This window comes from Taudactylus pleione, unplaced genomic scaffold, assembly GCF_031769625.1.
Source record: "Taudactylus pleione unplaced genomic scaffold, aTauple2 ptg000188l, whole genome shotgun sequence".
NCBI classification, from domain to species: Eukaryota; Metazoa; Chordata; class Amphibia; order Anura; family Myobatrachidae; genus Taudactylus; species Taudactylus pleione.
In genome coordinates, this window is record NW_028284590.1 from 5,884,169 (window position 1) to 5,907,536 (window position 23,368).

Consider the following 23,368-nt stretch of genomic DNA (forward strand, 5'->3'; position numbering starts at 1 on the left):
AAGATTTGGCGGAAACATCTTCGGCCTTTCAGTCGATGTTGCGCAGTGACGTGCCCTCCAGGGCGTCTAAACGTTCAGTCATGGCGCAGGCTGCGCATCTTCCGGATTCTGAGGGGTCCTCGGACGATGGTGAGGTGCAGGATGACTCAGCCTCAGATGCCTCAGTCCAGGAGGTAGACAGTAAGTCTTCCATCAATGTGCGGGCTCTGGTTAAGGCGGTGCGGGCCATTCTTCTGATTGAGGATGAGGCACCCGCTCCCAAGTCGAGGTATCCTAGTTTTAAAAGAGCTAAGGTTACTTCTGCAGTGTTCCCCTTGTCTGATCAGTTGACTGATCACATGGCGGTGGCCTGGCAGACACCCAGTAAGCGTTTCCTGCCACAGAAACGCTTGGCGTCCAATTATCCATTCCCGGAGGCGCATTGTAAGAAATGGGAAACTCCGCCTGCAGTCGATTCCCATGTAACACGCCTCATCAGGAGTGCTACTTTGCCATTGCCGTCTATATCCTCGCTGAAGGATCCTACGGACAGGAAGGTGGAGACTTGTTTAAAGTCTATTTATTTTCTCTCAGGGGCGGTAGCCCGGCCGTCCATGGCCATCTCCTGGGTGGCCAAGGCCATTGAGGGGTGGGCCAACGCCTTGGAGGACGCGTTTACGGATGAAGCTCCGGACGTCCAGAGGGCGTTGTTAGGACAGATGAGAGATGCCGCCTCCTACATTGGAGAAGCATCTTTGGATGCTAGCCTGTTGACCTCTAGGGTTTCGGCGGCAGCAGTGTCTGCTCGTAGATCCTTGTGGTTGCGGTCTTGGAGAGCAGACGCGGATTCAAAGAAAGGCTTGGAGGCCTTACCTTTTAATGGAGAATTACTATTTGGTCCGGACCTGGACAAAATAGTAGATACCCTGGCGAAATCCAAGTCAGCCTTCCTCCCTTCAGCTACTACACCTGCTAAGGTCCGGAGCTCGGCCTTTCGTTCCTTTCGGGTTCAGGGCAGGGCAAAGGGTCAGTCTTTCCCGAGGCATTCCGCACCCAAGACCGCCTCAAAGCCAAAGAAGCAAGCCTGGAGTGCTAGGCGCCCTTCTTCCAAGCCAGAAGATAAGCCTTCTGCGTGATGGGACGGGCCTCCCTCTGGGGGACCCCAGAGTGGGAGGCCGACTTCTTCAATTCGCCCAGTGCTGGCACAATACCACCACGGATGCCTGGGTGCGAGAAGTGGTCTCCCAGGGGTACGCACTGTCTTTTCGGCACAGGCCGCCTTGCCAGTTTTTTTGCACAAGTCCTTCTCAGGACAAAACCAAGGCCTTGCAGGTTCAGGAAGCCATAGAGGCCTTGCTGACGGCGGGGGTCATTATACCCGTACCACAGTCTCAACGTGGGATGGAGTATTACTCTACGCTGTTTCTGGTGCAGAAACCCAATGGCTCTCATCGCCCCATACTCAATTTGAAGTCCCTGAACAGGTTTCTCAGGGTTCCCAAATTCAGGATGGAAACTTTGCGTTCCATCATTCTGGCGATGGAACCGGGGGATTATATGGTCTCCCTGGATATCCAGGACGCCTACCTCCATGTGCCTATAGCAACATCGCACCAACAGTTTCTGCAGTTTGCTATTCTCCACAACCACTACCAATTCAGGGCTCTACCCTTTGGTCTCTCCACGGCACCAAGGGTATTTACCAAGGTGATGGCGGTCATGGCGGCTCACCTTCGGAGCCAGGGGATACGGTTGCTACCGAAACTAGATGACCTCCTCTTGCTGGCAAGCTCCCCGGAGGTACTGATCCAGCATCTCCACCTGACGGTCGCTTGTCTACAGGCGCACGGCTGGTTGATCAACTGGAAGAAGTCCTCCCTCATCCCATCACAGCGGATGGTTCATTTGGGGGCCCTGCTGGACTCTCGTCAGCAACGGATTTTTCTGACTCCAGAGAAGGTCTCCTCCTTACAGCTGCGGATTCACGGCTGTCTGAGCAGTGGCAGAGTGTCGGTGCACTCAGCGATGAGAGTTTTGGGGTCCATGGTGTCGGCATTCGACATGGTGGAGTTTGCCCAGTTCCATTCCAGGCCCCTGCAGGGGCTGATTCTTTCGGAATGGAATGGATTGCCACACAGGATCCGCTCTCAGATGCTGATGTTGTCCTCGGAGGTGCGTCTGTCTCTAGCCTGGTGGCTGCAGACAGCTCATCTCCTAGAAGGGCGCCCCTTTTGGATCCCGGAATGGGCTCTGCTCACGACAGATGCCAGTCTCCGGGGTTGGGGGGCGGTGACAGGCTCCTTGTCACTTCAGGGTCGTTGGTCGGCGGAGGAAGCGATTCTTCCCATCAACATCCTGGAACTGAGGGCAGTATACAGAGCCCTGCAGTCGTCCGGCACCGCTCTTCACGGAAGGGCTGTTCAGGTGCAGTCAGACAACGCCACCACGGTGGCGTACATCAATCACCAGGGAGGGACTCGCAGTCGAGCTGCGATGTCGGAGGTGTCCCGCGTCCTGGCTTGAGCGGAGCGCTATCTTCCAGCTCTCTCGGCAGTTTTCATCCCAGGAGTCCTCAATTGGGAGGCAGACTTCCTCAGCCGTTACGGCGTGCATCCCGGGGAATGGTCGCTTCATCCAGAGGTATTCCAACTACTCGTGGACAAGTGGGGGCTGCCAGAGCTGGACCTGATGGCGTCCCGTCACAATCACAGGCTGCCCATGTACGGGTCAAGGACAAGGGACGCAGGCGCAAGTCTGATAGACGCGCTGTCGGTGAGATGGCTGTTTCAACTGGCTTACTTGTTCCCTCCGATATCTCTGCTGCCTCGGGTCCTGCGCAAGTTCAAACAGGACGGAGGCACACTGATCCTGGTGGCCCCAGCGTGGCCCAGAAGGCCGTGGTACTCCGATCTGCGGAGCTTGTCCATCGACGCTCCGTTCCTCCTACCTCAACGGCGGGACCTGTTGTCTCAGGGGCCCTGTCTTCACCCGGATCTGGGTCGACTATCTTTGACGGCGTGGCTCTTGAGACAGCCGTCCTGAGGTCTCGGGGCTTTTCTAGCTCCGTTATTACCACCATGCTGAGGGCGCGCAAGCCTGCTTCCGCGAGGATCTATCACAGAGTGTGGCACACTTACTTTCAGTGGTGTGAGGCCAGAAAATATGATCCCCAGGTGTTCCGGGTTTCGCGTATTTTGGCTTTCCTTCAGTCGGGTTTCGACTTAGGATTACGTCTTTCCTCACTGAAGGTGCACGTGTCTGCTCTGTCGGTGTGGTTCCAGCGCAGGATCGCTGCTATGCCGGACGTACACACCTTTTTCCAGGGAGTTTTAAGAATCCAGCCTCCCTTTGTGCCACCTGTGGCCCCGTGGGATTTGGCGGTGGTTCTTCGGGCCTTACAGGGTCCGCCTTTTGAGCCCTTGGAGTCAGTGGAGCTCAAGTGGCTAACTTTTAAGACTGTTTTCCTCTTGGCAATTGCTTCTGCCAGGAGGGTTTCAGATTTGGGGGCGCTTTCTTGTCGTCCCCCTTTTCTGATTTTTCATCAGGACAGAGCGGTGCTTCGCACTCGTCCTGATTTCCTGCCTAAGGTGGTTTCCAGGTTCCACATTAATCAGGAAATTGTTGTACCAGCCTTTCAGTCGCCTGATCTTTCGGCTGGGGAGACTTCCTTAGACGTTGTCCGTGCACTCCAGATTTATGTGGACCGGACTAGTTCTGTGAGGAAGTTTGATTCTTTGTTTATCCTCTTTGGTTTTCACAAGAGGGGTTGGCCTGCCAACAAACAGACTCTAGCCCGTTGGCTTCGTTCTGTTATTATTGAGGCTTATATGCAGGAGGGTTTACCTGTTCCAGCCTCTGTTAAGGCTCATTCCACTCGGTCTGTGCGTCCCTCTTGGGCTGCTAGACGTGGCGCCTCTGCTGTTCAGCTCTGTAAGGCGGCCACCTGGTCTTCCATTCAGACCTTTTTGAGGTTCTATGCGTTTGACACCTTTGCCTCTCAGGATGCATCCTTTGGGCGCCGGGTTCTCCTATCAGCACAGGAGCGTCCCCGCCCTTAGTTGTACTGCTTTGGGACATCCCCAAGGTCACCCTGTGGACCCCTATGGACCCTGAAGTAGAAAACAAGAGATATGGTAAGAACTTACCTTTGTTATCTCTGTTTCTACGAAGTCCATAGGGTCCACAGGGCACCCGCCCTGACGCACCTGGCTTCATATGGGCTGTGTGACTGGTCACCGGTTTTCCGTCTCCCATTTCTGTGAGTATGGTTCTTGTGTGTTCCAGTCTTCCTTCTCTCTGTTTCGTCTCCTCCTCCGGCCTGGGCTGCTTACCAACTGAGGTGCCTGTGGCTCGGGGGCGGGGTATAGGGGAGGTTGGACCCAAGTGCATCCTGGGAGCAGCTGAAAGCTTTAACTCCGTGGTGCCCGAGGATCCAGGATCCAGCTATACCCCAAGGTCACCCTGTGGACCCTATGGACTTCGTAGAAACAGAGATAACAAAGGTAAGTTCTTACCATATCTCTTGTTTTTTCGCCCAAAAAAGGGCGAGAACACATAGGCACGCGAGCTTATGTGTTAACGGGCGAACTATTGGGGATAATCGTCGAAAAATCCCAATTTTTCGCCGATCTCTGGGATCAATTAGCACCCGAACAGTGTTCGGGGCTATCGTTTTATTTTCATTTTAGTCACCGGACTGCTGCAGTTTTTAGGCCATTTCTCTTGTCAGCCCTGCACAACCCTGACGGCTCCTCGGTGCTAACAGTGGTGTTTGTAAGTGCCATAGAGGTACATCTGTGCCTTGCCCTCACTCCTGACGCTGGAGGCTCTGTGCGAGCCGGGTCACTGCCCTGGACTCCATTGCAGCGTCACCGCTCTGACAGCCGATACACCGCCGCACACTGGAGGGACTGCAGATGGGGTTCAGGTGCCGCTTGGGGCTACTGCATCGGACGTGACAGAACCAACCTGACCAGAACCATGGATAACACTTTTGAGCCACTTGTGTAGCTGAGGTCTGACTTCTGGGTGTTATTTGGGGGTCCCATTCCCACAGCTGCTTCAGGGGGGGCCTTCTGAGTTGGACTCTAGTATTCCCAGTTTGGTTGGCCATGAAACTTCTGCTTCCGGAGCAGCAGCCCAGGAGAAGCAGGATTGTGTTATAGGTTTTGCCTCCTCTATGCATGGGTTGAATAATGCCCCCTTGGGAAAATCTGGAATGTCCAGCTACTTTGCACAAGTGTAAGTGTCTGCTGGTGTTGGTATGAGTCACTTCAACCCCAAATGATGGTAAAATAGCATCTGATTTGAACTTGGAGGTTTCATTGCAATTAGAGGATGTGGTCTTGTGTCAGCAGAGTGTAGATGTCTTATTTCGAGCAGTGCACCAAGTGCTAGATGCCCCGGAAGCTGATATCCAGAACATTCCTGCTGACTGGCGAGAGAGTGCACGCATAACGCAGGTGGACGAGCCTGTCACCGCTGGACCGCTCTGCTTGTGGCTGCTTGGTTCAGTCTCACTGACTGCGTAGGATGCTGGAAAAGAGAGAACTCTGCTCTCCTACGCCATCTGTCTCTGCGGGCTCAGTGTTTAGTCCGGTGGTGGTTCCTTCAGCACCTCTCCTCTGCGGCTGCTAGCCTGTCCAGGACAGCTAAGTACCCCATTATTTATACGTTTTGCTCAGGGTTTGTGGTAACCGTTCCCAGTGACCTGATAGTTTTCTGGCCGGTCTGCGTCCACTGTAATCAGGGGGACCGCGTGGAGACCATGGTAGATAAACTGAAGGTGGTCAGAGCAAAATGCACTACGATGGCGTTGTAGTTTACGTGTGCCCAGTGTCAGGCAAAATTGCCATGTGGACAGGTGGACTCCGGGGCGCTGTGTGCAGACTGTGGGTCTGTCACTCTCCTACTTGGTGCAGCTTATGATGCATCAGCAGGAGGAACAGGCTCGTGCGGCGGCTGCTGCAACCGTTTCAACCATAGAGAGTGCTAGTCGGCTGGTGCAGTTTCCCCGCTGCGGCCTGGCCCACCTTCGCTTCGTACCATGGAGCGCTCGGTGACGGGATTCGAGGAAGTTTCCTCTTATATGGAACGTTTCTTTGAGGATCCTAAGCTGCGCGAACGCAGAAGAGTCTTTCTTGTTCCAGGGGACTGCTAGAGAGGTTTCAGAGTCCAAGGAGGAGGAAGGTGAACTACTAGAAGAGGAGGTTCTCCCCGAAGAGCAGGATCCAGAGCCTTCTGAGTCATGGTGTGGAAGATCTAATTACTGCGATGCGGCAGTCTCTAGACTGCCTGGACTTGGAGGCCCAAGCACAAGCGGTGGGACTGTTCAAGCGCACGAGCAAGAGGACAGTTACTCTTCCTGCTTCCTCGGATTTCTCCGACCTCTGGGAAGAGGTGTGGAAGACCCCAGATAAGAAGTTCTCTGTCCCTCGCAAGTTTGCTTCCCTTTACCCGCTTCGTCTGACCATGTCACCAAGTGGTAGCAACCACCCAAGGTGGATGTGGCAGTGGCCCATTTGGCTAAGTACACTGCGCTTTCCGTTCAGGGTTCAACGTCCTTCAAGGATCTGCTGGATAAGAAATTGGAAAATTGCCTTAAGTCCATATTTATTGGCTCAGGGATGTTATTCGTCCTTTGCTGGCCTCAGCATGGGTTGCTTGGGCCATGGAGACCTGGGCTGACAAGCTGGTTGCTGGACTTCAGGGGGACTTGTCCAGAGAGGCGTTAATGGATTTGGGGGAACAGCTTCGCGGGGCAGCTGAATGTGTGTGAGGCTATACAGGACGGCGCTCGGGTGGCGTCCAGGGTTTTGTCGACGGCCATTTCGGCTCGGAGGGTACTCTGGCTCCGCGCCTGGGAGGCTGACGCTGAATCAAGCGGTCTTTAGAATCTCTCCCCCTCGAGGGGGGGGAATTCTGTTTGGGACTAGCGTTGGACATCATTATTGCCAAGTCTACCGGGGGGGGGGGGGGGGGGGAAGCACTTTCCTGTCCGTGGTGGCCCAAAAACAGCGGGGCCCACCGATTCATGCCTTTCGCTCCTTCTTTCGAGGGGGAGCGTCTACTATAGGTCAGTGTGCCCGAAGCGGGTTTTTCCCCAGCAGGGGGTTCTGCTCCTCGCGTCATGTTCTCGAGTACTTACATTCGCTCAGGAGCCAAGGCCCCTGGAGAGGCCTAGTGCCTGATAAAGTCTCGGACCACCCCGTCCAGTCGGGGGTAGGCGGACACCTGCTCCAGTTCAGGGATCGGTGGGTTACGTTGCCGATGCCTGCGTGTGGGGCTTCGTCTCCCGAGGATATGTCGGGGGGTCCGCCGCCACAATGTTTTTTTCGCTACGACGCTTCCCTGGGACACGGAGAAGAGAGTGGCCTTGTACCTGGCCATCAGTTCTCTGCTTGCGGAAGGAGGAGTTCCAGTTCCCGCGTTGGAACAGAAACGGGAATTCTACTCCAACCTCTACCTTGTTCGAAAGCCCAACGGCACCTATCGCCTGATCTTGAACCTACGGGCCTTGAACACCAGACTGGGTGGTCCGGTTCCGCATGGAATCTCTCTGCTCGGTGGTCCAGGTAATGTCTGTCAACAATGAGTTTTTGGCCTCTCTCAACGTCAAACAACGTGTACCTCCACGTTCCTATTTGGTCAGATCATTCTCTACTCAGGTTTGCAGTTGGCTTGCCACACGATCAGTTCCAGGCTCTGCCTTTCGACTTGACAATAGCACCACGCGTCTTCACAAAGATCATGGCGGCTATGACTAGCCTGCTGCACAAGGTCGCACGGCCGACCTCTGGTGCTGTCAGACAGCACTCGGCAATCCCTTCAGTGGTGGCTGGTTTCCGATCACCTCCTCCGAGGTTGCTCATTGGCCACTCCAGCCTGGGTCATTGTGATCACAGATGCAAGTCTCCTCGGTTGGGGAGCTGAGACGCCGAACCTTCAGTTTCGGGGTCTTTGGTTGTCATCGGAGACTGCCCTGCCGATCAATGTGCTGGAGCTCCGTGCTCTCTATCTGGCTCTGTTGGGAGCCCATTCTATCCTGGCCAGCAGGCCGGTGCGCATCCAGTCAGACAACACCAAGGCTGTGGCATATGTGAATCATCAGGGCGGCACTAAGAGCGTGGCAGCGGCCCACATTCTCACTTGGACGGAGGCCTTTGTTCCGGTACTCTTGGCAGTGTTTATTTCGGGAGTGGAAAATTGGGAGGCAGACTTCCTCAGCAGGAACACCTTCCTGCCGGGGCAGTGGTCTCTCCATCCGAAGGTCTTCCAGCAGTTGGTCCGGAGGTGGGGGGTCTTCCGGAGGTGGACCTGATGGCATCTCGGCACAACTGCAAGGTGCCCCGATTTTGTGCGAGGTCTAGGGACCCACAGGCCTTCGCAGGGGATACCATGACCGTGCCGTGGCAGTTTCGGCTGGCATCTTCTTTTTTTTTTTTTTTTTTTTACGATTCCCATGTTACCTTGGGTACTCCGGCGGATCAAATAGCAAGAGGGTTCCTGTGATCCGCAGTTATCAAGCTTGGCTGTAGGCCCAGGTTGGCGCCTTCCGTGGCGGCCGGATCTGCTCCTGCAGGGTTCGTTTCAGCACGAGGACCTTCCTTTATTGGCTTTAATGGCCTGGCTTTTGAAACGGAGCTCTTAAGCACTCGGTTTTCCCCTTCTGTGGTTCGTAATATGTTGCGGGCCCAGAAACCAGTTTCATCGCTCAACTATCACAGGGTCTGGAAGATCTACATCTCGTGTGAACGGCGCATGGGTTCACACATCCTGGTTTCGCCTGCCAAGGTTTTTAGCTTTCCTTAAGGGAGGTCTGGAAGCCAGCTTGCGGCTTCACTCCTTAAAGTTCAGATTTTGGGTCTGTCGATTCTTATTTTCAGCGACGTCTGGCCCTCCTGCCAGAGGTTCGGACTTTTTTGCAGGGAGTGTTGCGGGTTCAACCTCTTTTCAGCCGCCGGTGGCTCTGTGGGAACTGACCTTGGTCCTCTCTGCTCTTGAGCCGGCTCCTTTTGAGCCTATGGATTCTGTGTACATATTTGTCACGTGGAAATTTGTTTTCCTTATGGCCATTGCCTCGGTTCGGCGGTTATCGGAGTTGGGGTCTTTGTCTTGCAAACCACCGCTCCTAATTTTCCATGACGATAGGGTGGTACTCTGAACAGTACCTTCGTTCCAACCAAAAGTTGTTTTCGGCTTTCCACTTAAACCAGGACATTGTCTTTCCTGTGTTTTCCCCATCGGAGACTTACCAGGATGATCTGGCTCTGTTGGACGTCGTCCGGGCCCTGTGGATCTACTTGGACAGGACTTCGGCCCTCCGTCGGATGGATTCCCTACTGGTTCTCTACGATGCTCAGAAGCCTGGCTAGCCGGCTACGAAGCAGACCATCGCACGTTTGATCCGATCAGTCATTTCTCGGGCCTATTCTGATGCAGGGCGACCGACACCTGCCAGGGTGTCGGCTCATTCTACGATGGCAGTGGCTACCTTCTGGGCGGCGCGCCACGGGGCCTCGGCTGAACAGATCTGCCGCGCAGCTACCTGATCCTCTGTCCACATGTTCGCTCTGTTTTACAGGTTTCATGTTTTTGCCTCCAGCGACACCCACTTTGGGCGTACAATTCTCCGGTCAGGCAGCTGAGCGTTCCCTCCCCTAGCGGCGGCTGTTGAACGTCCCATGGTCCAATGTACCCCAGCATTGAGAGAGGAGGATTTTTGGATGCTTACCGTTGAATCCTTTTCTCTGAGTCATGCTGGAGTACACTGCGTTCCCTCCCTCACGCTCAGTCTTGTTGCGTTGTGTTATTTGACCTGTTGGTCTCTGCGGTTCTGTTTTTATTTTTTGTTATAACAGTTTCACTGGGTTACTGGCATCATGGGGTTGCAGAGGTGAGGAGCTTAGGGTTAAAGCTACAGGTTTAAATTAAGTGCCAGCTCCTGCAGTCCCAGTTACAACCCCATGGTCCAGTGTCCCCCAGCATGGCAAAGAGAAAAGGATTCAACGGTAAGTACCCAAAAATCCTCTTCCCCCTTTTTTTTTTTTTTTTCTGGTTCTCAATTTGTATTCCTGAGTGGCTGCTGCAGAAACCATGATAAGGGGATGAATATATCCAGGAACTAAGTATTCCAGTTTACATCAGCCACTGAACATTCAGTGAGAGAGCGTTGATACAGAGACATTAGTCAGTTTTACCTCTGAGTTATCACTGTGGAGGTGAACCTCAGTCTCTTGGATTTGGGAGTGGTTTCTTGTTTTCATGGTTTGTCAAGGAATGTAGTTTTTTTTTATAGACCTTGATTGTCCTAGATTTCAGGACAGTCTACCTGTCTCTTTGCAAACAACAGTGTTCCTCAAGTACTGAATAATTAGGCTCTAGACAGACTGAGCCACAAAAGTGACTTAACTAGACCGACAAGGTCCCAGTCTCTAGGCTATTAGGGGAGCATTAATCTGACCATGACAGCCAGCGTCTTCAGATTTATCTGTGGACCAACACCTTGTCCCCGTAATTAAATAAATAAGTTTGTCATGACTAAAAGATCAGCACCACCTCTTCAGTGGAGGGTTTGTTTTCAATGCATCGGTGGTTCCATGGCCCTTTGTATGCCTGTGTTTTTCTATCTGTGTGATGAGCATTGTTAATGACCCCCATTTGGCACAAGACAATCTTGGTATGCCAGTCTTGACCAGTCATTCTCAGTGCACTCCTTTCTCCAGGTCTGAGATAACAGTACATTGCAGTGGCTAACTCTTAATGCTTCCCATTCTGTTTTGGCTTATTGTGAAAAGCGTATGGATCATTTTGCAATAAATGCCAATACAGTAACCCCGTTTCTATGTAGATATAGAATTGTTGGCATGAGTGTGAGGTTTATCTTAGGCTCTAGTCGCAAAATTTATTTTTACATATGCTCTACATTGAAAATGACTAATCATGGAAAATAGTATCGCACCTGGTATGGTGATCTGGCACGTTGGATCATTCAGTACATGTTCTTTGCGGGTATTGATTGATAGACAGTATCTAGATAGACACCAGAAGGTAGTCATGCAGGAGGTCAACAGGGTTAAAAGGTCGACCGGTAAATGATTGACATGGACTAAAGACTCATACACACTTAACGATATGCACCATGAACAATATCGTTGAGTGTTTCCACTGCACTGCCGGGTTAAATGTCGTTTAACGACATTGAGCATACACACTGAACAATATCGTTTACAATATCGTTCAGTGACTGCACCCTCCCTCATCCCCGAACTTGCAGAACCTGACAATATCGTCAGATTGCCCTGCAAGTTTGGGCGATGAAAGACATTGTTAACGTTCTGCGGGAGCGCACATGTTAACTATATCTTGCATACACACTGGACGATATTGAACGTGATGAATGATATAGTTATCGTTCATATCCAATATATCGTCTAGTGTGTGCGCGGTTTAGGTTGACGGGGTCAAAAGGTCGATATGCAAATGGTTGACATGGGTTTGGCTTTTTTTCCATTTTTAACCCTAACTCTCCCCTTTGTGCCTAAGCCTCCCATTGCGCAGCCTAACCCAAATGCCAAATGTTTAAACTTAACCCTCAAGCAAAAGCAAGTGCTGACCGCTTTTGAGAACGTTGTCCATTTATCTGTCGACCTCTTAAACCTGTCTACCTTCTGGTGTCTATCTTTCTCCTTCATCCACTAGGGGACACTGGAGCTTCATGACAGTGGGGTATAGACGGTGGGTTGAGTTGAGCCTGGCACTTTAAAAATCTACAAGTGTGACTGGCTCCTCCCCCTCTATGCCCCATCAACCCCAGTTTTTAGAATGTGCCCGAGTAGAGCCGGTGCACAGGGGCTGTCTCCAGCCCTTATATTAATTTTTATATAGATGTAAAAGAATCAAAGGAGTCATCAGCAAGAGGACAGGCAGACTGTTAGCTGTGACAGTCTGCCTGCATCGTGGGAGCTGCCAGAGAGGGGACCACACGGCTACTGCAGCCTGTGTCCGGTCACCCTATGGAGGGGAGGCTGCTTTAGGCAGTTAGGAGTCATCAGACTCAGCGGGGCCCGCCACAGCTACCGCTGGCTTGTGTCCGGGTCCCCGCTCTCCCCTCACTGCCCAGCGCTCTGGCCGCAGCAGCCCGGTGAGTAGCACACCTCTCCTGACTAGCAGGAGAGGTGAAAATAACTGCTGGGTCTGAAAGCAGCGCGCGGCTGTCAGTGCCACGCTGGTGTTGTGATAGAACACCGGCGCTGGCTGTTAGGTAGGCGCGCTCACAGCAGTCCTGCCTCTGCGTGCCGGTGCTTGTGTAAAAGGTGGTCGTGCCGCTGGCCCCCGCTGTCAGTGCGGGGACAGAGAGTGAGAACGTCCCACTGTATAAGTGTATGCCGCGCGCATACAAAGCGGCGGCCATTAGGAGGAGGAGCTTATGGGTCCCTCCTCCTCTTCCTCCTTCACTGCCTGGGCTAGTTTGGCGCGCTCTGAACGGGAGTGGCGCCTCAGAGAGACTGCAGGCACTGAGCGGAGGGGGAGAGGAGAAGACTGAGAGCAGTGGAAGCAGCTTCTACAGGGGGTCTGTAAATACAGAAGGTGGTTTTAACTACTTTCTGGTCCTATTGACTGCTCCTCCCTTATATGCCTGTCTGCCCCTGTTACTGAGTTGCATTATTCTTGAAATTCTGCTCCTCCTATACTGCTCTGCCTGCAATTTGAGTAGCATTATTATTGAAATTCTGCTCCTCCCTTATTGCTCTGTCTGCTCCCATACTTGAGTAGCATTATTATTGTAATTCTGCTTCTCCCTATACTTCTTCTGCATTCCTGAATTGTATGTGGTGCTTGTCTGTGAGTACATGATGACATCCAGGACAGAAGTCAGGATCTTCATCCCGGGGAGTGGTCCCTTCATCCCGAGGTCTTTCATCAACTGGTTTGCAGATGGGGGAAGCCACAGATAGACCTGATGGCATCTCGGATAAATCATCAACTACCCCTTTACTGCTCCAGGACCATGGATCCGGCAGCGGTGGGAGCGGATGCTTTACTGATCCCTTGGCCGTACAGCCTTGTGTACCTGTTCCCACCGTTTCCGCTCCTCCCTCGGATTCTCAAGCGGATCAAACGAGAGTCGTCCACCGTCATCCTAGTGGCTCCGGATTGGCCTCGTCGGGTTTGGTACTCCGATCTTTTATTCCTTCTGGCAGACGAACCTTGGCCTCTTCCGCTACGATCGGACCTTCTACAACAGGGTCCATGTGTGTACCCGGATTACGGCGGCTTCGTTTAACGGCGTGGCTATTGAGACCGCCATCCTAAGAAGCCATGGAGTTCCTAGGTCGGTCATTCCTACCATGCTTAGGGCTAGAAAACCGGTAACATCAGCGCATTATCATCGCATTTGGAGGGCTTATATCTCCTGGTGTGAAGGTCGTGGATCCTCCACTTCCTCTTTTCATTTACCACGTCTTCTTCTTTTTCTTCAAAAAGGCCTCGATGCGGGGTTACGCTTGGGATCGCTTAAAGTGCAGATTTCTGCTCTTTCTATTTTTTTCCAGCGTCGCCTAGCTCTGATTCCGGAGGTTCAGACCTTTTTTCAAGGGGTACTTAGAATTCAGCCCCCCTTTGTGCCACCCACGGCTCCTTGGGACCTGAATCTTGTTTTATCTTTTCTTCAGTCATCCACCTTTGAGCCTTTGCAGGAGCTGGAATTGAAGTATTTGACTTGGAAGATGATCCTTTTATTGGCACTGGCTTCGGCCATACCTGTGTCTGAACTTGGAGCCTTGTCCTGCCGTTCCCCTTACTTGATTTTTCACGAAGATCGGGCGGAACTTCGTACCCGGCCTTCCTTTTTGCCCAAGGTGGTTTCGGGTTTTCATCTGAATCAGCCGATTGTAGTGCCAGCGTTGTCGGACTCTTCTGGGGATTCTCATTCCTTGGATGTGGTTCGGGCACTTCGCATTTATGTGTCCCGTACTGAGGGGCTACGTAAATCAGAGGCTCTATTCGTCCTTTATGATGCTAATCGGCGTGGCTGGCCTGCGTCTAAACAAACTTTGGCCAGGTGGATTCGTCTGACTATTCGTCAGGCATATGTTGCTTCTGCTCGACCACCACCGGTATCCATTTCTGCGCATTCTACGCGCTCTGTGGGTACTTCTTGGGCGGCACGTAGAGGTGTCTCGGCTTCACAGCTTTGTAGGGCAGCGACGTGGTCTTCGGTTCATACTTTTGTACGTTTCTACAGATTTGACACTTTTGCGGCTTCTGCTTCAAATTTTGGTCGTAGTGTCTTGCAGGGCGTTCAGCACTCTCCCCCCCAGGAGGGTAGCTTTGGGACGTCCCCACTGTCATGAAGCTCCAGTGTCCCCTAGTGGATGAAGGAGAAAAACAAGAGATATGGTAAGAACTTACCTTTGTTATCTCTGTTTCTACGAAGTCCATAGGGTCCACAGGGTTGACCTTGGGGTATAGGTTGGGAACCAAATCCGGGCACCACGCAGTTAAAGCTTTTAGCTCCCAGGATGCACTGGGTCCACTCTCCCTATAACCCCACCCCCAAGCCAGAGGCACCTCAGTTTGTAAGTAGCCAAAGGCCGGAGGAGGAGAGAAAAAGAGAGAGAAAACTGGAACACTCAATAACCATACTCACCGAAATGGGAGACGGAAAACCGGTGACCAGCCACACAGCCCATATGAAGCCAGGTGCGTCAGGGCGGGCGCCCTGTGGACCCTATGGACTTCGTAGAAACAGAGATAACAAAGGTAAGTTCTTACCATATCTCTTGTTTTCTACTTCAGGGTCCATAGGGGGTCCACAGGGTTGACCTTGGGGATGTCCCAAAGCAGTTCAACCAAGGGTGGGGACGCTCCTGTGCTGAGAGGAGAATCCGTCGCCAAAAAGGAAGCATCCTGAGAGGCAAAGGAAACCAATGCCTAGAACCTTAAAAAGGTGTGGACAGAAGACCACGTGGCCACCTAGTAAGGCAAAACAGCCGAGGCGCCACAGCGAGCCGCACACGAGGGTCACATGGCCCGAGAAAAAACAAGCATCAACAACAGGAAGGCCTACCCATGGGTAGGCCCCTGAGGAAGACCTACGAGGCCATCCAAGTCAACATTTGGTTATAGGCCGGCCATCCTTTCCTGTGAAAACCAGAAATCTCAGACCACCAATAAGGAGTCCGATTTCCGTAAGGAACCTGAACGGATCACATAAATCCAAAGAGGCCAGACCACAGTCAATGAGGCCACACCAGCCGAGAGGACTGGGGACAGAATGGCCGTACCATAAGTTCCAGAATAATATGGAACCTGAAAACCACTAAGAAGAAACACAGGGCGAGAGCAACTCCCACCCTGACATGATGCCCTCCAGAAGAGGGAGCTACATGAGAACGCTCCCAATTCAGACACTCTCCTGGTTGATATAAACACCCTGAGAGAAAGAGAGAGCCTAAGCAATAGACCATGTAATGGCTATCACAACCAGCGGTTCCATTGACTGTCCCCGGAGGTAACGAAGAACCACTACTTACTCCCAAGGAGTCCCTAGGGAGGACAAATGGAGGCATAATCAAGAAAACACTCCAAAGGATGAACTGGATACCAGAGTGAAGCAATTCCATATCTTAACCATACTGACAGTGTAGAGATCCGCACTGTCAGGAAGACCAGGCCAAGTGTGAAACCCAAGCCAGCCGGAAGGAATGCCAGAATATCTGGAAATCCCGGACACCGGAGGATTGTATCGACAGGTACAATACCATAAGATTTATGGCTGCCACAGTTTGTGGTAGGTCCCAGCAAAAGCTGATCCATGTGCTCTAATCATTCCAACGATGACAAAGCCAGGGAAGCCGTAAGACCACTGTAAGGACACAGTCAAAGACAAACGACCCAGGTCCAAGGCAAAACCAAGGACCCTGAGACAACAGGTCCGGGCAGTGAAGCATCAGGGATGGAGTATCGATGTAGAGACTCCGAAGATCCAAGTACCCCTGACATCTGGGGCAATCAGGAGCCACCAGCAGGAAAGCATCTCCGTCTCGATTGAAAACACTTCCAAAGACCTCGAGGAAGAAGGGAGACCGGAGAACACAGGTACACAAAGTGGAAGGACCACTTCACCGACAAAGAGTCGCTGAAGTTTGCTTCAGAATCCCCAGAGCTGAACTGTAACACCCTAGTGTGATAAAGTCAGAAGGCCATGAGGGTCACCTCAGGGGGGCCCCCCCTGCTCACCAGGAGATGAAACCTCTCTTGGGGAAGAGACTAGTCCCCGGGATGCACGTCGTGACGGCTGAGGACTCCCGCTTCCCAATGGAGAGCTCCTGAAATGAACGCTGCCGAGATGGTCGGGAGGAGACCCTCGGACTATGTCCGAATATGTGACATACCTGTCATTGCCACCCAACGAACAGTGTTGCTAAAAAGGAAGCCACTGTCCTGACCCTGTCGGACTGAACCTTTTCAGGTTCACCGGGAAACAAGAGTTATGCCAGAGCAGAGTAAGTTAATTGACAGGGTGGAATCGACAGACGTCCAACTGCACTGAAAAGGATTCGGTCCAGACACTGTCCCTAGCAAAGAAAACCCTGGACGAGATGGCCATAGCCACCCGGACAGGGACCGACTTGCCTCCGGAGAGAGCATCATCGTTTGAACAGTTATCCGACAGAAAAAACTCATTCCATCTGGAGATGAGCCAATTATGGAAAGGCCTGGAATGGAACTGAGCCCATTCCACCATGCATCCCAGAGTGTAAAGACATCTGTCGACTGCGCAGACAACCATGTACTCCTAATGGAAGAGAGGAGATTCCGTCTTACGCCAGAAGAATTCTCAGATTCTGAGAATCCAGCAGGGATCCTAGATGAAGAATACCCAGAGAGGGATGCAGGGAGGACTTTTTCCCCGTTGATTAAACGTCTGCACCCTGAAGAAGCCACAGTCATCCTGACCTGGCCGTAAAGTACCCCGGTGATCCCGCTAAGAGCAGGAGGCCGTCCAGGTACAGGAGCATTGGGATATACTGAACAGAAGAACTGTCAGAAAATCCAAAACGCTGGTAAACCCCTGTGGGGCTGAGGACAGTCCCAACAGGCAGAGCCCGAAAAATTGTAAGTGTTGCTGTGATACAGCAAACCTCAGCCCATGCTGAGGAAAGGTCTCTGTAAGTACCCGTAGGCACGCGTCCTGTATATCCAGTGATACCCTAAAGTCCCCAGGTTCCAAACATCGTATGATGGAGCATAGGGATTTCCTCCTGAGCCCAGGTAGCTTTAGGAACTGGTTCAGGGAATTGAGACAGAGAACAGGCCAAAGAGGACCATTCAGCCACCGCACCAGAAAGAAAACAGAACAACCAGTCCCTCACTGAGATAGTGGGGATGGCCCAATTAGCTCCGCTTACCGCAACAACTGCATAGCTTTCTGGATCTGTAAGGCCCTTGTAAAGAGGGCGTACCCTCCTACCCACGTAGCCGCGGCAACTTGACACTAATACCGGGCGAACTGAGAAAATCGGTATCTCCCAGTTGTAGGCCTGTCCCGTCAGACTGAAGAGATATCCGTAGGTTCAGAAGCAGGATCGGCTGGCAGTCCAGGCCTGCTCGGTACTGGATATGTCGGCCCTTGTAGATGCCGACAGTCTACGAAGAAACAGACCTTTAGGCTGACCGAGAGGACAAAAAAGACTTAACAGACTTAGTCTGAGGCCTTGTAGTGTGCATAGCTGAAAGCGGTAAACTTGTCGTTAGTAATACTGCCAATGTTACTACAATCTTGTCAAGGTCAGGACCAAACAATATCAACCCTAAAGATGGTATCTGCACCTCTGCATTCTCAGAGCGCAGCCATAGGGTATTACGGAGGATACAGTCGCAGCCGGAACTCTGAAAGTTAGGAGACTGGTATCCAATATAGGCATGTCCACCTATGACAACTGCATATATTACATGAGCGACCAAATACATTTGAACCCCCGACGTGTTGGAGGGGAAAAAACGTTACAAATGCATCAACCCAATATGCAATAGTATTAACCAACCATGCTATAGCCATGGTAGGATGGGTAACAACTCCCGAAAGCAAGTATACTGATTTCAGGCAGAGTTACCACCTACGGATCCGAAGAATCCGACCACGCAGGAATGGGAGGCGTAGTAACGTCTGTAATCAGACGAGTAACACGCCCATCCCCCCCAGGAGGGGCTCGTGATGCCCTCAGGGAATTTGGGACAGGAGGCCAAACACTGTTGTAACACCTCCTATCTGGCAACAGCCAGAGTCCCGCTATGCGATCCACCCGCTAGTCAGCAACAGGTAACCCGAAGGCACGCAATACTGAGGGTGTATGATACAGGTGCAGGTCAACATTCACTCTAACCAGAATGGACCTGCTACCAGCCCTAAAGCAGGGATAATAATACCTGAAATAGGCTTCCCCCCGTGTAAGAGGGAAAGAGCCCCGAACAGTACCCAGTTCACGGCAGAGCCAACTGGGAAGTAACCACAGGGCGTCAACCACGCCAATTAGCGTTTCGTAGAAAACGACATCCACCCAGGGTGGCTGTTGTGGTAATCCCTGCAAGGGGAATGACAGACTATTGTGGCACCAGGGGGAATTCATATACTGCAAAAAACCCCTGCAGGGAGCGGTAGTCTGTGTCACAGGGGAAGAGTGCAAGAAGCTGCGAGATACCCTGAGATGAAAAGGGCAGTATGGTGAAGTAACCCCAAGTGAGGTACAACAATGGGGCCCGCCCGGCGATCCGCAATTGAGAGGATCCCGAGAAAACAAACCGCCCAAGGGGGTCGTGAAAGAGGCCGGCACCAGATGACGCCACATACAGAACCCTTTATGAGTCAAATCCTCCGCACTAACACCTGCAGCACATGACTTGCAGGATAGTAAAAATGGGTGCAGTATAACGCTCTATCTCCTGGTCAGACATATCTGACCCATCTTGGCGGAAATATTAAGCAGCACTATACTGGTCCTGACTGATGCCAAAAATAGCTGCAGGGACCCATTTTCAGCGTATGCAACACACAGTTCCATCTAAAATATGGCAACGTGCAGCACGCAACAGTATGTGACAAACCACACAAATATTAACAAGTATATAAATGTGAGGTCTCAGAACCACCCTAAGTACAGCTGTATTAGGGCAGATAAAGAAAAGGGATAGATATACACTGACAGGTGAGAGAATAAAGTACAGTCAGCACTAGCATAAGTCACATACAATGCAGATATATACATATATACATAAACATGTCATATAATATACTGCACTATTACACTGCATTCAACTGCCCAGATTCAGTGTCTGGGAAGGCTACAGCGCTGTGTACACTGACCTGATGGTGAGGTACGCAGGGGGACTGGACTCACTGCCATCCTGAGAGATTTCTGCTGCACCACAGAGATAAAATGGCCGCTGGAGACCTCAGAAGAAGCGTGGCCCGCGGAGGAAGCAGCTCAGCGACGCCAGACTATGGATACTGAAAGGCGCGCTGAGCTGAGGGGAGGAGCCACTGTAACAGGGAAGGCTGCCTCCCCTGGCCGGCTATTAACCCCCGGGACGCCGGCTCCCTGCACCGATCGTTAAGTCCCTGGTGGTCTAGTGGACACACGGGGTATGGGGGGCCCGCCGCCACTGCCGGCGCCTCCGGTCTGTCCCCTGAGACCGGAGGCACAGGACTGCATTTGAAATGCGCGGATCACCGCAAGCGGTGATCCGCGACCTTACCTGCTCCCCGTGGATCCGGCAGCAGTCCTGGGCGCCCGCAGAGTCCGGCTAGTACAGACTCTGGGGTCCCGCTGAGATCCCCAGATCTGTACTGGCGTCTCAGCGCCAGCGGGGTGACGGAGCGGCAGCTTAGACGTCCTATGGACAGTCCGACGCTGCCGCTCTGAAGAGTCCAAAGTCCAGGAAAAAACTTTGTCCCTAAAAAAATAAAATAAGCTTAGGGGCTGCTAATCAGCTCCCCCTGCGCTAACGGTGACCCGACTCCGGCCGGGCACCAACTTAAACTGAGGTGCCTCTGGCTTGGGGGTGGGGTTATAGGGAGAGTGGACCCAGTGCATCCTGGGAGCTAAAAGCTTTAACTGCGTGGTGCCCGGATTTGGTTCCCAACCTATACCCCAAGGTCAACCCTGTGGACCCCCTATGGACCCTGAAGTAGAAACAGGATTTTGGTACTTACCGTTAAATCCATTTCTCCGATTCCACAGGGGACACTGGACGCCCACCCAGTGCTTCTTGCCTGTTCTCAGTTGCTTGTTCTGCTTCAGTTCTGTTGCAGTTTGGTCTGTTTTCATTGTGTGACTGTTTATCACTGCAGCCTGCTGTGTTCTTGCAGTGTGTCAGTATGTTGGATGTTTCTTTTCCTGTTCTCCTTCTCTGTTCTTCAGTCTGTTCTCCGTCTCCTCTCGGGCTCAGTTCTTTAAAACTGGGGTTGATGGGGCATAGAGGGGGAGGAGCCAGTCACACTTGTAGATTTTTAAAGTGCCAGGCTCAACTCAACCCACCGTCTATACCCCACTGTCATGAAGCTCCAGTGTCCCCTGTGGAATCGGAGAAATGGATTTAACGGTAAGTACCAAAATCCTGTTTTTTGACTGTCTATCTAGTTACTGTCTATCTACCATCCGGATACCAGTCTTTGCAATATAGTCTTGTGCATGAGTTATTAACTGGGGTTAGTAGTGCAAACTATTACCTTTTTGATCAGTGGTTCCTATGCCACTGTATTGCTTAAATTGACTTCGCTAACATATCTTTGTTTTTCTGTTTTTCAATATTTTTATATGCTGACATAATGGTAGGTTGGGCTGTAATCTCATCTTTTATATCTTCTTGTATAAGAAATAATTTTAGATGTACTATTAAACAATTGTCAACAGTAATCTGACTTACAGAAGGCTTTTTGTTTGCCTATGATTTCTTATCTTAAGTTGGAGACTGGGCACTGCCAACGGTACCATGCCTTTGGCATACAGTCACATAGGAGGAGATGGAATTTTGCATCTAAATAAGCCCAGTGATACAGGATGAGTCTCCCATATCCAAATATTCCGAAATACGGAATATTTTTAGCATGACTGAGAAAGTGAAACCTTTGCTTTCTGATGGCTCAATGTACACAAACTTTGTTTAAAGCACAAAATTATTAAAATACAGTATAAAATAACCTTCAGGCTGTGTGTATAAGGGGATGCAGGAATGTGAGGACGCCGTTATTGATTGGCGTCGAAATACCAACGCCTATCATAATCCCGACGCCGGAATCTAGAACGACACAGGACCGAACGAGACAAGTACGGTCCGCACGTCATCATAGCCGTGGGGGGGGTTAGGGCATCCCGGGGGGATTTAGGGTTAGGCACCCCCCCCCCCCCCGGGAGTGTTAGGGTTAGCTAGGGGAAGGGGGGTTATGTTTAGGCACCCCAGGGGGGAGGTTAGGGTTAGGCACCCCCTAAAGGAGGGATAAGGTTAGGGGGGGGGGGAGGGGATGGTTAGGTAGTTTTACTCACCTCCGTCGGGATCTCCGCTGTTCGGCCTGCAGGCGTCGGTATTTCGACCGCCGGGCTCTCGTCTGGCGGTAATTCATACCGATCCCGTGTATATGAAACATAAATGAATTTCATGTATGTTCACAAACTTTTTTTGATGCACAAAATTATTAAAAATATTGTATAAAATGACCTGCAGGCTGTGGATATATGGTGTATATAATACATAAATGCATTGTGTTTAGATTTGGGTCCCATTCCCAAGACATTTCATTATGGTATGCAAATATTCCAAAATACGGAATATCCTGAGATACAAAATACCCCTGGTCCCCAAGCATTTTGGATATGGGAGACTCAACCTGTAATACAATTCTGTGGTTCATACATTTTTTCCCTTTTTAATAAAGGCATATTGGGCCAAATGTAATAGGATGACAGTTTAAAAAGTGTGAGAAAACTCTCGCATTTTCTAAACTCAACCAATGTAATCGAGTCCGAGAACAGGCAAACTCGCATGTTTTTCAGACTCAAAAAACTTCAATCACAATTTAAAATCTCATCCAGATGTTTTCCCATTTTGAAAATACAACTCGACCAATGTAATATTGAGATAGTATACTGCTAAACTCTCATTTTTAAACTCACCCTATTACATTTGGCCCATTGTGTCTATTAGAGAACTTATTTTTTTTTTTTTTTTGCTATAAGCATTATTGTTTCATTATAGAATAGTTTGATCATCTTCATATGTCTGTCTCTCCAGAACTGCTCAATTACTTGTGCAAGATACAAACCTACAGAGGATTCTCTTGGGAGAACAGCTAACGAGAACAGCCTCTGTAGAGTCAGGGGACAGTAATCCGTTTCAGGAGCTTAATCTCAGCTCCTGCACGTCAGAAAGGAAGCACGGTCAGGAATCTGAAGTACAACATCAAGACGAGGAGGAGTTGAGAGGTCATTTGTCCGAACTGCAGCAGCATTCTGAGGGAGATCCTAACTTCCATTCATGTGATTTGCACAAGCACCAGGAGAAGGAACTCTGCGCGTTATCAGATTTGCTGCAGAAGTACCAAGAGGAGCTCCACGTCCGCGAGCTAGAGCACGAAGCACTTGTACAAAGTCTGGAGGCCTCGCATTCGCTAAAGCTGGACACCTTGGAGTCTTCTTACCTTACGGAAATACAAAAAATCCGAGATGAGCATGCACTCGCCGTGGAAGAGCTGGAGATGTGTTTGGCTGACCGCTTACAAGAGAAGGAAAAAGAAATTCTGGATCGGCTGGAAAAAGCAAGGGTGCAATGGGTACAGCAACAAGAGCAGGAACTGCAGCGCCTCCATCAGGATCTTGCTTCTGTCCATTTGGAGAAGTTCCAGGCCATGGCAGAAGAGCTACAAGCCGCTCATAGGGTGAGAAGAAATGTTCATATTTTTTAAATATCACATGATAACTAAAGATTGGCTGTATATATCTCTCATAACCATCGTTCCAAAAATTGTATGCATACGGTATTCTGAAATTGGAATTAAATTTCTAATTGTTACAATTGTGGCTAATATGTGGGGGACAGGAAGTAAACAACATTTCTAATTTTCCTTCCCACATTGTCACCGCAATCCTGGAATCTTAAGAGGTTGGGGTGAGTGGTTTTACCTGTTTTTTTTTTTTGTTTGTTTGTTTTTGCATTTTAAACTTGCTGTGTTTTTGTTACGGATCAGTTTGTTTTAAGTGGTTTATGACTTTGTTCTATGGCAATTCAAAACCAACTCCCAACAATTTAGCCTTTTGTGGCAGGCTCAGCCCATTACCAGCCAGGTGTCTCTAGACAATCCATGAGCAAGTCGTTGCTAGGATAAAATTTCACA

At 50.9% G+C, this 23,368-nt stretch overlaps 1 protein-coding gene across 6 annotated transcripts in view; it reads left to right on the plus strand.

The window, feature by feature from the left end:
• PCNT (pericentrin) overlaps positions 1 to 23,368 on the plus strand; it is a 201,463-nt gene that overhangs the window by 72,371 nt on the left and 105,724 nt on the right. For all 6 annotated transcript variants that reach the window (XM_088476398.1, XM_088476400.1, XM_088476402.1 and 3 more), the window contains exon 17: positions 22,270 to 22,912. In XM_088476398.1, coding sequence (XP_088332524.1) covers positions 22,270 to 22,912 — 643 coding nt within the window. The remainder of the gene's footprint in view (positions 1 to 22,269; positions 22,913 to 23,368) is intronic.